Source organism: Apodemus sylvaticus, chromosome 2 (genome assembly GCF_947179515.1).
Source record: "Apodemus sylvaticus chromosome 2, mApoSyl1.1, whole genome shotgun sequence".
Taxonomy (NCBI): domain Eukaryota; kingdom Metazoa; phylum Chordata; class Mammalia; order Rodentia; family Muridae; genus Apodemus; species Apodemus sylvaticus.
The window spans coordinates 4763434-4775890 of NC_067473.1; the positions used below are offsets into that span (position 1 = coordinate 4763434).

The window sequence follows — 12457 nt, forward strand, 5'->3', positions numbered from 1 at the left end:
TCAGAGGAAACCGGCAAGGTGGTTTTCCAAGCACTCTTTCATTCCGGTTTTTTTTTTTTTTCAAATTTATTTTTAGTTATGTGCACATGTGTGCAGGTCTTTCTGTGGTCTATGCACATGCGTGCAGGTGCCCTCGGAGGCCAGTGGTGTCAGATACCTTGGAGTAGGAATTGCAGGCAATTGTGAGCTGACTGAGGAGAACTGGGGTCTTGTTATTTTATCTACCCCAGCAGTGCAGAGGGGACCCCGACAGTGCAGAGGGGACCCCGACAGTGCAGAGGGGACCCCGACAGTGCAGAGGGGACCCCGACAGTTCATAGGGGACCCTGACAGTGCAGAGGGGACCCCAGCAGTGCAGAGGGGACCCCAGCAGTGCAGATGGGTTCTATTTAGTTCTATCTTCACCAGCACTGGACACTGTGTCAGTGTTTACTTGATTGTAATGGGTGTGTTTTGACAGCTCCCTCATTGGATTTACACAACCCTCTCCTGTGCACTTACTGCCAGCTCTACCACACCCACTCGTGGTAGAGAATTGTCTCTCCATTCTTTCTGTCTGCGTCCTGACCAGCCTTTCTCTGAACCTTAAGCATCCTTTTGTATTCAAGACACTAAGTCATTTTTGGTTATGTGGTTTGCAAACATTATTTCCCACTTTGTAGGTTTAATTTATCAATCTTTCCCTTTTATGGAGAATGTTTTCCATCTGAGCCTCTTTGCTTAATCCTAGGACCCAAAGATTTTTCTCAATTGTTTTCCTAAAAGGTTCACATTTTAAGACCTATACCCAATTTGAGCTAATTTTTGGATAACATTGGGATAGTTTGGGTTGTCCTCTTTTGTTTGTTCTGACGGTTGGTAACCAGTGCCCACTGGTAGTTAGGAGTGAACCTTCGGGCAGTTATCAAAGCTTAGGGTCACATATTTGCTTGGGTGCATGGATTTCTGGTATGCTGTTGGCAATTATATCTGTTTCTCCACTAATATCACATAGTCCTAATTATTACAACTATACTGTAAGCTTTTTTTAAAAAGATTTGCTTTGGTTGGTTGGGTTTTTTGAGACAGGGTCATCTTGTTTTCTTTGGGGATGGGAGGGTGTTGAAACAGGGTTGAATTAGGGTAACCCTGGCTGACCTGGAACTAGCTCTGTAGACCAGACTGTCCTTGAGCTCACAGAAATCAGTCTGCCCCTGCCTCCTTAGTGCTAGGATTAAAGGTGTGTACCACCACACACCAGCCTGCTTCTATTGTTTTGAATTTGTGTGCATTCTGTGTCTCCGTGGATTTGAGCACACGAATGCAAGGGCCCAGAAGGCCCCTGAACCCGGTGTTGCCAAGAGATGTTTAAGTAAACCATGGATATGGGTGCTAGAGACTTAGATGTAGTCCTCTTCAGGAAAATGGCGGTCCTCAGCCCCTGAGCCCTCTCTCCAGTCCTCACTGCAGGCTTTGATGTTTTGAGCTGTGACCCCTCCCACTTCAGTCTAGGTAGTCTAAAGCTTGCACCTTCCTGTGTGAGTTTTAAAATCAGCTTATCTGTGTCTACAAAACAGAGTTCCTGGGATTTTGACGGGATTGAAAGAAACCCACAATGACCTTGGTGGCTAACTGACATTATGCTAGATCTTCCAGCCCCTGAATGTGGGGCGTCCCTCCCCCTTGATTACCTCCCACACTGAGCAGTTTTTAGATGTAAACTCTGTGTGTGGTGTCCTCTGTTTATTTTATATATTAACTTTCTTTGCAGAGATTATGAACAGCATTTTGATACCAGCTTCCACACATTTGTTCTTCTTATACCAGAAACAGTGTGTTGATCCTATGATCTCGCCGATCTTCCTGATTGTAGAAGTTTGGTTTGTTTCCAGAGTCTTTGAGATTTTATACATGGATAGCCTACAATTCGGAGGGTTTCATTTCTTTCTTCCCAAGTAGGGTGTTTTAATATTTGTAATGTATTCTTCTTTGAGAACTTCATACATGCAAACAATATGTTTTTAAAGAATTATTTTTTTAATGTTATGTGTATGGATGGGTGTTCGCCTGTATGTGTACACCTCTGCATGCAGTGCCTCCAAGAGCCAGAAAGGGCACCAGATCCCTGCAACCGCAACTACAGATACTGTGTGCTGCCCTGTGGGTGCAGCAAGTGCCCCTAACCACTGAGCCACCTCTCCACCCCCAGCACTCCTCATCCGACTCCTCCTTCATACCCCACCACCACCCTCCTACCCACCACCCCCTACCCCCCCCGACCCCCCGTGCGCAGTCTTCCCCCAACCTCAGACCCTCTCTCTCTTCCAATCTTCTATTCCTGGCTTTTGGTTGGGTGAGACAAGAGCTCTGAAACTGTGCTCCTTAACTTAGAAGTGTTCCGTTTTTTTCACTACAAAGCATGACAAACTGCTTATGTTTTTAATCACAAAACATCCTAGCAAAACTTTTTTTGTGTCGCGAGGGGACACTTTAGATTTAGGAATTGACCCATCTAAGGCTACTAAAGAGATCTCTACTTCCTGCTTCTGGGCTTGTAAAACTGACAAGTTCCCTCCTAGGTCGGCGGCCCGGCAGGTGCTGGCCGTCGGCAGCCTCGGGCCCTTCCCGGCAGCAGACGGCTGCCAGCCTCGCTGCCTGCCAACCCGAATTGGCGATAGGGAAGTCTCAGATACCCAAGTCCAGGGTGACGGGCGTGCCCGGGGCCAGATTTAAATTGTATGAACTTTTGGCAGCAAGCTGCGGCGGTGAGGAAAGAGCGAGCTGCGAGCGGAGGAAGCCAGTTAAGAGATCCGCAGTGGGGGTGGGATGGGGGGTGGAGGAGGGGGAAAAAACTAGAGAGCGCGCGAAAGCGCAGGCGAAGCGCGACCCCGAAGGCGGCCTCTCCTTTTAAGGGAGCGGTACGCCGCCGGCGCGGGGCCCCGAGAGGGAGGCGCGCACCCGCCGAGGGTGCGGCGGGTGCCCGTGCACCCACACCTGCGCGAGGACGCGCGTGTCCGCTGGCGCGCGCTGCCGGCAAAGCACTGTGGCCGCCGCTCCCCCTTCCCACGCTTGCCGGCGGGCCATACCAAAGGCGCAGGGGGGAGCAGAGCGTGCCATCGCGGCCCACCTGCGGATGCCCGGCCTGGGCGGGGACGCGCTCCACCCCGGCCTGCCGCGCGAGCCCGCGCGTGCCTGCGCGTGCCCGCTGCCACTGCAGGCCCCTCCTCCCGATGCGAGAGAAGCCGGAGCGCCGCGGCCCATGCTGATCCGTGTCCTCCTCCTCCTCCCCCTCAGGCGGCGCTGGCGGCGGCCCCGGGACCCGCGGAAGCCGGCATGCTGGAGAAGCTGGAGTTCCAGGAGGAAGGTGAGTGAGCGACCCGCGCCCTGCGCTGCCGGCGGCGGGCACCGGGACTGCAGCCCACTCCGGGGAAACACCGGGCTCCCGGGATTCAGCCCGGTTCCTGGGGACGCAGTCCCGCTCTGAGGAAAGCACCCGGCCTCCGGGAAGCAGCCGGGTTCCCGGGGATGCAGCCCTGTTCTAGGGTTGCAGTCTGGTTCCGGGGATGGATCCCGGTTCCCGGGGACACAGCCTCGCTCCGGGGATGCAGTCCGGTTCTCAGGGAAGCAGCCTGGCTCCGGGGAATGCAGCTCTGCTCCAAGGGACGCAGCCAGGTTCTGGGGACGCAGTCCCAATCCCGGGAGCGGCCGCCCGCGCGCTCCAAGGGACGGCCCTTTTGTCCTCGGCACCCGAACTCGAGCGAGAGCCAGGTGTCATGCAGCCCTAATTGTGCATGTCACCGCGCGCCCCGAGGACACCACGGAATCATATGGACAGCCCATGCCTTCAAATAACAAACCGGTTCCCTTATCTGTATTTGTGGAAATACCTCCAGTAGGGTGTGTCTCCCTCCCCTCCTCCCCCTCAAATGGGTAAAGTTAAAACGGCAAACCCGAAGTGGCTCATAGAACTGGTTTGAGACCAGCCGACCCCCTCACACTTGACCATCCTGTCTCCTCTTCAGTTGCCTAGTTATTCTTCTTCCTGCCCTATTTTTAAATAATATCTTCTTACAGGTAAATAGCCTGGATCTTATTTTGAGGCTGCTAACATTTAAATGGGGAAGTCAAAAACGAACTTTATATAAGATGCATGACCATTTGGAGACTATAAAAGGCCTTATGCAGTCTCGTGTACTTCCATGATTTATTTAGGGGCTGCTCCTTTTTCCAAGAGTACTGACAAAATGAAGGGTCTGGAACAAAGACTGCGCTGTGTGGATGCTGTCCCCTGTGCCAACTTTACTTTAATACCCCTGTTCATTGATGTTCAGGCAATTACTTAAATAAGCATGCTCAACCGGCTGGGAGTGCTTCCCGATAGCATTAGGCCTGTTGTAGCTTCGCTGTAGCACTTCAAATATGTTGGCATAAAGATAATGTGTCTGTAGAAATGGCTTCATTATTAACAAATGGTGCATTTCAGAATTTTCCTGAGCTTCGTTTGTGGTTTGTCCTATCAAAAGATAAGCCTGTGTCTTCATTGGCTGCGCCTCCAATCCTGTGGCGTTCCTATATTGCACAGCAGGTAGTGGCTACTGTCTGCCGGGTTTGTGTTATGGGATGTCTAACCCTGCAGAGACTGAAGTGAGACACCCCCCCCCCCCCCAGAGTGGAGCCTTATGTGGGAGAGCCCAGACTCACATGCATACCCATCTCTGACTTGGCTGGCTGCCCCAGAAAAGTGGCGTGAGTTCTCTGTGCCTTAGTTTCCTCCTGTCTGTAATAGAGCTAATGTCCTAATGCTTGGAGGGTTCAGTCAGAACCCACAGTCCGTGTTTTGTGTCACTTTCATTAGGTGCCCTTAGCCAAATCCCACGGGCTTTAAAAGGCTTTTATTGGTAAATCTTCACATGGGGATTCCGCTTAATATAGATCTCGTGGCTTTTCTCTTTCCTTGAGACGTACGTGCATTTCTCAAGCTCGCTGTATACCCACCCTTTCATGTCTGGATCGCCTGTGTCGTGAATGTACAGCGTGGAAAGCAAGCACGTTAAAAATAAAAATTTAAAAAAGGAACGCCCCCTCTTCACCCAACTATTTTTATCTGTATTACCCTTATTGCTTTTAAGCTGAACCTCACAAATATCACTGTCAACTGTTTCTAGATCTTTAAGAAAGCAGAATATTGAACAATTACTGTGGTGCTGGCTGGAAGAAGGAGTGGGGTTGGCGAAACAGTCCAGAACAGTGCTTTATTTACCTGGAACTTTAAATGGTTCATTCATCTGAAATTCAGAAGAGCTGCTTGTTGGAAGGGGAGAAAGAAGTTGCAACAGTGAGACATCACACCTTAGTATCACAGGAGCCGGTGCTAGCCATCCACAGAGTACGTCCGCACTGAACGTGCCCCGTTCACCCTTCACCTTCCTTGTTACCCAGTTACACGTCTGGAAGCGTGAGCTAGAGGTGAACTTTCATTACACAGGGACCTCCATGGTAACCGGCAATGCTGTGCCAAAGCTATATTTCTATATTCTAATAAATTTCAGCTCTGTTCCAGTCGTCAGTAGGTGCAGAGGTATTAATAGAGCTGGAGGGAGGGCACGGCGGGGTCGCCGAGTCGGGCCAGGGTTACCCTGAGCTGGGATTCAGGAGCTGCCCCTGCTCAGACTGCATCAGCTAGGCTTGGGCCTTCTCGCCTCTCTGAGCTTCTCTGAGCCCCGATGCATCCTGCTGCCCAGCCCTGGAGTGCCTGCTCGTGCCTGCTCTCTGTCCCTTCCCTGGCTTCCCTTTAAAGAGTGAGGCTCTGGTCTTCGGAGGCAGCAGAGGGCCCCATATTGTCTAGGGCTTTGTGTTAGCCACACAGTTTGCCCCCCCACTTGCAAGACAGCAGCCCAAGGCCAGACACAGTAGAGCTGGGATCCAAGCAGACTGATGGCTGAACCTGGCCAGCTTTGGCTCCTCGCACAGCAACGTGCTCCTCTTGGTGTTCCTCCTGGTGCTCCTCTTGGCGCTCAGCTCGGCCGGCACCCTTTCTGCCTCCTACCCATTACCACGGCTGCAAGGTGCGCCCCAAATCTCATCTCTCTTGTGCTGTCGTCTGTTTGCCTTTCCCTCGTCCCCCTGTTCTGCTCTGCTGGTGTCTACCTCGAGGGTCCCAGTGGCCACCTCAAATGTCTGTACTTGCTTTCTATGCCAGGAGAGTTCAGTGGTCTAATGCACGCGAAGCTGAGACCAGAACGTCTCCAGAGCCATCGCTTTATGGGTTTGCTGTTTTAATTTTTTAAACTCATTTTCATGTTTGTGTTTATCTATCCTAATTGCCCTGAATTTATTTCTTGACCAGGTCTAAACCTGGACAACGTCTCGACTGCTATAAAGATCATCCCCCTGCAGTCGCATGCCTCCCAGTTCAGCCCTGGCACTGTTCACCTGCTTGGATACTCTCGTAGGCTTTAGGTCCATTCCTGGCGTGCAGCCTGTTGTCCCACAGTCTCAGGACTTGTAGAGGTTCAGGTTTAAGGTGACTCGTGGCTGTGGTACTCTCCACCTGCCCTTGCTGATTGGTCTCTCCTCTCCTTTGTCACCTGTCCCAACACCAGCGCCCTGGGTTCCATCCCTCCCTCACGGTTCTCCGCCAGGCAGATTCCAGGTCTCTCTCGCACACAGGCTTGGGTGGGAAGGCAGGCTAATTGAGTCCAGGGTGATCAGAAAAGAGGAAGGGGCTAGGGCGAGAGCTCGGGCGGTTACGTTTGCTGCTTCAGTGTGGTGATGGTGTTTGCTTCCTGCTGCTGTAACAAACCCCATGACCAAAAGCAACTTAGGGAAGAAAGGATTTATTACTCAACCGCTTGTAGCTCACATAAAGGAGAGTCAGGGCAGGAGCCTGGACACAGGAGCGGAGGCAGAGGCCATGGACCTGTCGCTCACAGGCCTGCTCCCCATGACCTGCTCAGTCTGCTTTCTTGTATCACCCAAGAAACAAGGATACAGGTGCCCAGGGAAGGCGCCACCCACAGTCAGCTGGCCCTCCCACATCAATCACTAACTGAAAAAATACTCCACAGACCAGTCTAAAGACCAGTATGATAGAGGTATTTTCTCAATTTAGGTTCCCTCTTCCCAGGTGATTCCAACTGGCGTCAGGTAGACAGAAAAAACTAAACAGCAAATATGAGGATCTAAACTCAATCCCCAGCTCCGACATGTGAAAACGCTGGGCATGGTAATACAGGTTTGTGATCCCTGCACACTGGGGAAATGTAGACAGGCATCTCTGGAGACCAGAGACTAGACAAATTGGCAAGGCCCAGGTTCAGTGAGAGACCCTATCTCAAGAACTAAGGCGGGGAGCAGTGGGAAAAAGACATCCAAGAGCCACCTCTGGTCCCCTATCCACACATGCACCCAGACATTAAATACATGCATACATACATGAATGGGGGGGGGGAGAGAAAGAGAGAGTGAGCGAGCAGGGACCACTCTGTGGGGAAGTAAGCCTCCTCTTCCCATAAACCATCTCAGCATTAAGGCCCTGTCCTGTGAAGACTTGGTTGCCTTCCTTGAGCTCCTGAAGCTCTTGGTGGTATTGTTATCATCATGGGCTGCGCCTGCCGCACAGGCCTGGCACTTGGTGGCCACTTGCCTGCCTTCCATTCCTGCTTGGAAGTCAAACTCCAGAGCACCCAATAACCAGTGTACAAAAAAATAAAATAAAATAAAAGAGGGAGAGAGAACAAACAAAAACTTGGGCCCACTGTTCTTACCTCGAGGGAGGTAACTGCCTGCAGGGAGAGAAGATGGGCTCTCCGTGGAGATGCACACGCCAGGCACTGCAGCAGGCTGCCCTCCGTGGGGTCACCATACAGTTTCCGTATGGTATTAAATTTTCATGAGGATAGGCAGTTCAGGGGAAATAGAAATGGCCCCGGTTGCCCTGCAGGAGGCATTGAAAGGCTGTGAAGCCCTTCCTTCTCACTGGCTTCCAGGGCTTTTAGAAGTGAGGCTGCAGAGTCAGCCTGCAGGCTTGTTGCCTGTGACGGGAGGGGTGCTGACCTCTGCTGGTAGACGTGTCAAAGGGACAGGTTCAGAAGGTCTGTGCTCTCTGAATTCTCACCTTCTCTGGCTGGGTTTATAGGCAAGGGGTAGATTTATTTTTCCCCCCTCGAGACAGGGTTTCTCTGTATAGCCCTGGCTGTCCTGGAACTCACTTTGTAGACTAGGCTGGCCTTGAATTCAGAAATCTGCCTGCCTCTGCCTTCCAGGTGCTGGGATTAAAGGCGTACACCACCACCGCCTGGCAGATAGATTGATTCTTGACCAGAATAATAATTAAGAATGTATGAAATATCTGTAGTAGAAATTTTCCTGCCTAGCTTTTCCCCATATTTAACAGATTTCCACATGCTTTAGTACATCCAAAGTCAGAGTCAAACATATCCCAATGCTGTCCTAGGCTTAGGAAGGTGCAGGGCTTGTCCTATAGACTGTGCTTTGGAAGGATTCTACACACACCACCACCACCACCACCACAGGTGTCTGGGATGAAATTTTAGTCCCCATGTCGTGTAACTTGGAAAGGAGATGGATCTTTAGGGGATGGCCACACCCTTACTGTTGCTCTGGGCGGGGGTGGGACAGATTGCTTCTTCCTAGGCACCCTGGAAAGAATCAAGCCAGCCTCACTCCTCTCTGTCTGTAGAGCCCTCCCTCTTGTACTAGCTGCCACGTGATGCTCCCCCAGCCCCCCACCCCGTTACGACACAGCCAGAAGGGCACTCAGCACACATGAACGCCATGCTACATAGGTTTTCTCGCCACCAAAATCACGAGCCATGTAAGTATCTGTACCTGGCTCAAAGCGTGGCATTCTGTCCAAGCAGCAAAAGGCAGGCTAAGACAGACAGACAGACAGACAGGAAAAGGTTGTATTGCCTAAAAGGAAAAAGAAAAAACCCCTGACTGGTTTAAACAAACAGGGAAGTCCATAGAGTGTTTGGAGAGCAAAAAGTGGGAGTTATCACTAGGCTTTGCAAGTGCATGAAACCAACTAGGACGTCATCAGGAACCAAGGTAGCACCTCCCATCCCTTTGCTGAGGACTCAGGAACTTCCCTCCAGAAGACTGTCTGACTGCTTTGTAGGCCTGGTGGTCCAGACCCCATCACTATCCAAATGGAACTCCACCCCCCTCACCAGAGTCCTGGGCATGTGGTTTGACCTTTGTGGCTTCCAGCTTCACCTGTGAGGTATAAACAGGAACAGCGTTGATTGTCCAGCAGCAGCGGCAGCAGAATCGGAAGCATTTGTAATGTTCTCTTCTCCATCCTTTGATGATCACTAGCGTGTATTGTGGCACTACGCCGAGTCTCAGATAACCCTAAGGCACATAGCCTGACTACCCCACCCTGTGTCCTAGAACAGGAAAGTAAGCAGGGAAGAGGGGAAGTGCCCCCTCTAAGATGGCGTGCCACAGTCCAGAGACATGTGGTACTCACCTGGAGTCAAGCCCATGTTGGAGGCCACTGTGAGGTCATCTTCCTTTCAGAAGATTACCATGGTCACCTCCTTTTTATTCTTTACCCCAATTCTGCCCTGCATCCAAACTTGCCAAGATTAGAGAATCCTATCTTCCCCAAGTCCAGTGGGCAGCAGTCGGCCCTCATCCCATCGGAACCTGGAGCCCACAGACCTGCCCTGTGCCCTCTTCTCAGATCTCACCCATAATCTCTACGACATAGCTGGAGAGGTGGCTTGGTCCCCCGTGGGCTGCTCGCCGTGGCTGGCTGTTGACACCCTCTGTGGTTCTTTCTCTTCCCTTTGCAGCCAGTGTAACATGGTGTGACTCACAGCTCCATACCATCACCCCTTCTTACTGAATGGAAGAAACCAAATGTCCCCGTGGCTCGGTCTGAGGCCTACTGCCCTTCTTGCTGGTCCTCGCCTAAGACTGCTCACACCTGACACTGACCAGTGCATACTGCCCGGCGTTTGAGTTCCTTACCAGGAAGCGTTAGCGTCTGAGGATGCCAGCACACCCCTCCAGCCAGGCCTCTGCCCTTCACAGGTGCCTGGCTTTCAAGGCCAGCCGTGACCCCACAGTCTTCTGGCCTTTCTGGTCTCTTCCCCTTCCCCCTCTCTTTCTGTCCTAGAAGGAAGCCATGGAAAGAGGCAGAAGGGACCCTAGAACAGGCTAGGTTGGTCATGGAAGGCTTATGAAGGATTGAAGGAGACAGAGCAAGCTCAGAGATCAGCTTGTCTGGGGACCAAAAGCAGCCTGTGAAGGAAAGGGAGTATTTTATCTTACGAATCCCAGGGGGCATGCCGACACTTCACATGAGTGAAGTCGGGAAGGAACCTGGACATGGAGGCCGGAGAGGAATGGCCTTGCCTCGCATGCTCAGCCTGCATTTTTATACAGCCTAGGATCACCTGCCCAAGATTGGTATCACCCACAGTGCACTGGGTCCTCCCACATCCCTCATTAATCAAGAACTGTTTCACAGTCTTGCCCATAGGCCAGTCGGCTGGGGGCATTTTCTCGGTTGTGTCGAGTTGACAAGCCCAGGCCCTCGCCAGCACACTTCTTCTCTCTTCCTCGCCCCGCCCTGCCCTGCACCCCATCCTTCACTCTTCAGCTTGCTTTGATGATGCTCCCCCAGCTGTCTCACCCAGCTCCCAGGATTGCTTTCTAAGCAATGCCTCTGCTCCTGTCAGCCCCACCCTCCTCTCCCCTGTTCAGCTTGCCCCGCCTCCTTCAGCTCTGCCTTCTATGAGCACCCTCTCCTGTCCGTCCTCGGGGTCCTTTCTCCCCTTCCTCCCATCCTTCCTCCCTTTCCTCGTCCTCCTTGCAGCATCCCTCCAGTCCTCCTTATGGTCCTCCAGCACACACCAAGTCCACCAGGCCCCTTGAGGGAGGGAGAGGGAGGGAGAGGGTTCTTCCCTGTCCTCTTGCTAAGCCCTGCACACTTAACCTAATCTTAAAAATGCCCATAAGAGGCCTCATCATTTCCATCACATAGAGGAATTCGAAAGTAAAAAGAGGAGGCTTGCCTGCCTGAGCCAGACAGGACTTGACTGGGCATCTCGGTGCCCTAATGGGGTCACATGCATTTCTTTGTTACTAAACCTCAGGCTCCAAGAGACTTCATTTTCTATAAATATTTGTTACATGGATTTGGAGTTTTAGCCTTCACACTCACACACACCCTGGCGTACTTCAGCTGGCTGATTCTTAGGGAAAAAGCTAAGCTCTTAGTGTTGAAAGCAGTGTGTGGGTGAAGGAGAGCTGACTCTGGTAATGGTGAATGAAGCAGAGGTGTGGAGGAGGGGAGGGACCAAGTCTCTGAGGTGAGGACGCAGCGCCACCCATCTGTGCAGTCCAAGCACACTGTGTCTGCTGACGGGACAAGTCATGGTATTCCAGCAGGTAGGGCGTACAGCTTACTTGCAGAGTCTGTGTGAAGGAGGGTCTTCCAGATCTTTTCTTTGTGGGAATGAGGTGCGTTCTGCTAAGGGAAGAGAGAAGGAGTCTGACTGTCTTTCACAGTAAACGAGAAAGCCATGGGAGGAGCTAATTTGCTGTCCTTTGGGCAGAGTTGTAACCGCTGTCAGTCTGTCCGGGAACTGCTTTTTCTCTCCCACTGGAGCTAGTTCCCTTAAGATCTGAACTTCACGTCACATCAGTTTGTGCCAAGCCACCCCTTTTGTTTAGTTTCAGATTGATACTTTGGCCATTTATCAGTAAGTTGCTAACAAGAACTTGATGAAATGGGATATTTGAGGCTGATGCCAGAGCATAGTCTGCGGAGACCCTGGGTCTGGTCCCCAACACTGCACGAAACACACAAAGGGGGGCATGCATGCCCGTAATCCCAGCTCAGAGTCGGAGGCAGGGCAGTCAGGAAGTTCAGGTCCCCCTCCGAGAGACGTAGTGTGTCCCGGGTCCTGTGTCCAGGTTGGTCAGCCTGAGCTGCTCAACCCTGTCTCAGAAAGGAGAAAGGAAAGAAGAGGAGGTGGGGGAGCTGTTGCTGCTGCTGTTGTAGGATGTTTTCCCATCCATTGAGACCACCACCACACACACACACACACACACACACACACACACACACACACACACGGTGTCTCAGTTGTGTGGCCTTTGGTCTTATTGGCGATCCTAGCTTTGAAGTCTGAATAGATGGCCCACCCTTTTTTAAATGCTAATATAATTAGTGCCATAGTCACTAAGAGAGTGAGTCAGACCCCAGACTGGGGTCCTTTTCCACCTGTTTAGTAGTTCTAGGACTTTAAACAAAGTACCTAAAGCTTTGGTTTTTTTTCACAGGCAGCTTGGCCATCGCAGCACCTAGCTCCTGTGAGTATACGTGCATTGAGTGACATGACCACAGACAGTGCCAGTGAGGCATGAGGGCGTGGTTGTTTCCATAAGCAGTCGCTGTAATGATTGCCCTAAAGCAGGGTACAAAGCCCTTAAAGCC

At 51.7% G+C, this 12457-nt stretch overlaps 1 protein-coding gene across 3 annotated transcripts in view; it reads left to right on the forward strand.

Annotated features, from left to right (window-relative positions):
• Prkag2 (protein kinase AMP-activated non-catalytic subunit gamma 2) overlaps positions 1-12457 on the forward strand; it is a 235927-nt gene that overhangs the window by 189030 nt on the left and 34440 nt on the right. For 2 of the 3 annotated variants that reach the window (XM_052172993.1, XM_052172994.1), the window contains exon 5: positions 3274-3343. In XM_052172993.1, the coding sequence (XP_052028953.1) occupies positions 3274-3343 (70 nt within the window). Of the gene's footprint in view, positions 1-2565; positions 2780-3273; positions 3344-12457 lie in introns of those variants that run through there. The other variant, XM_052172995.1, reaches the window with a different exon arrangement.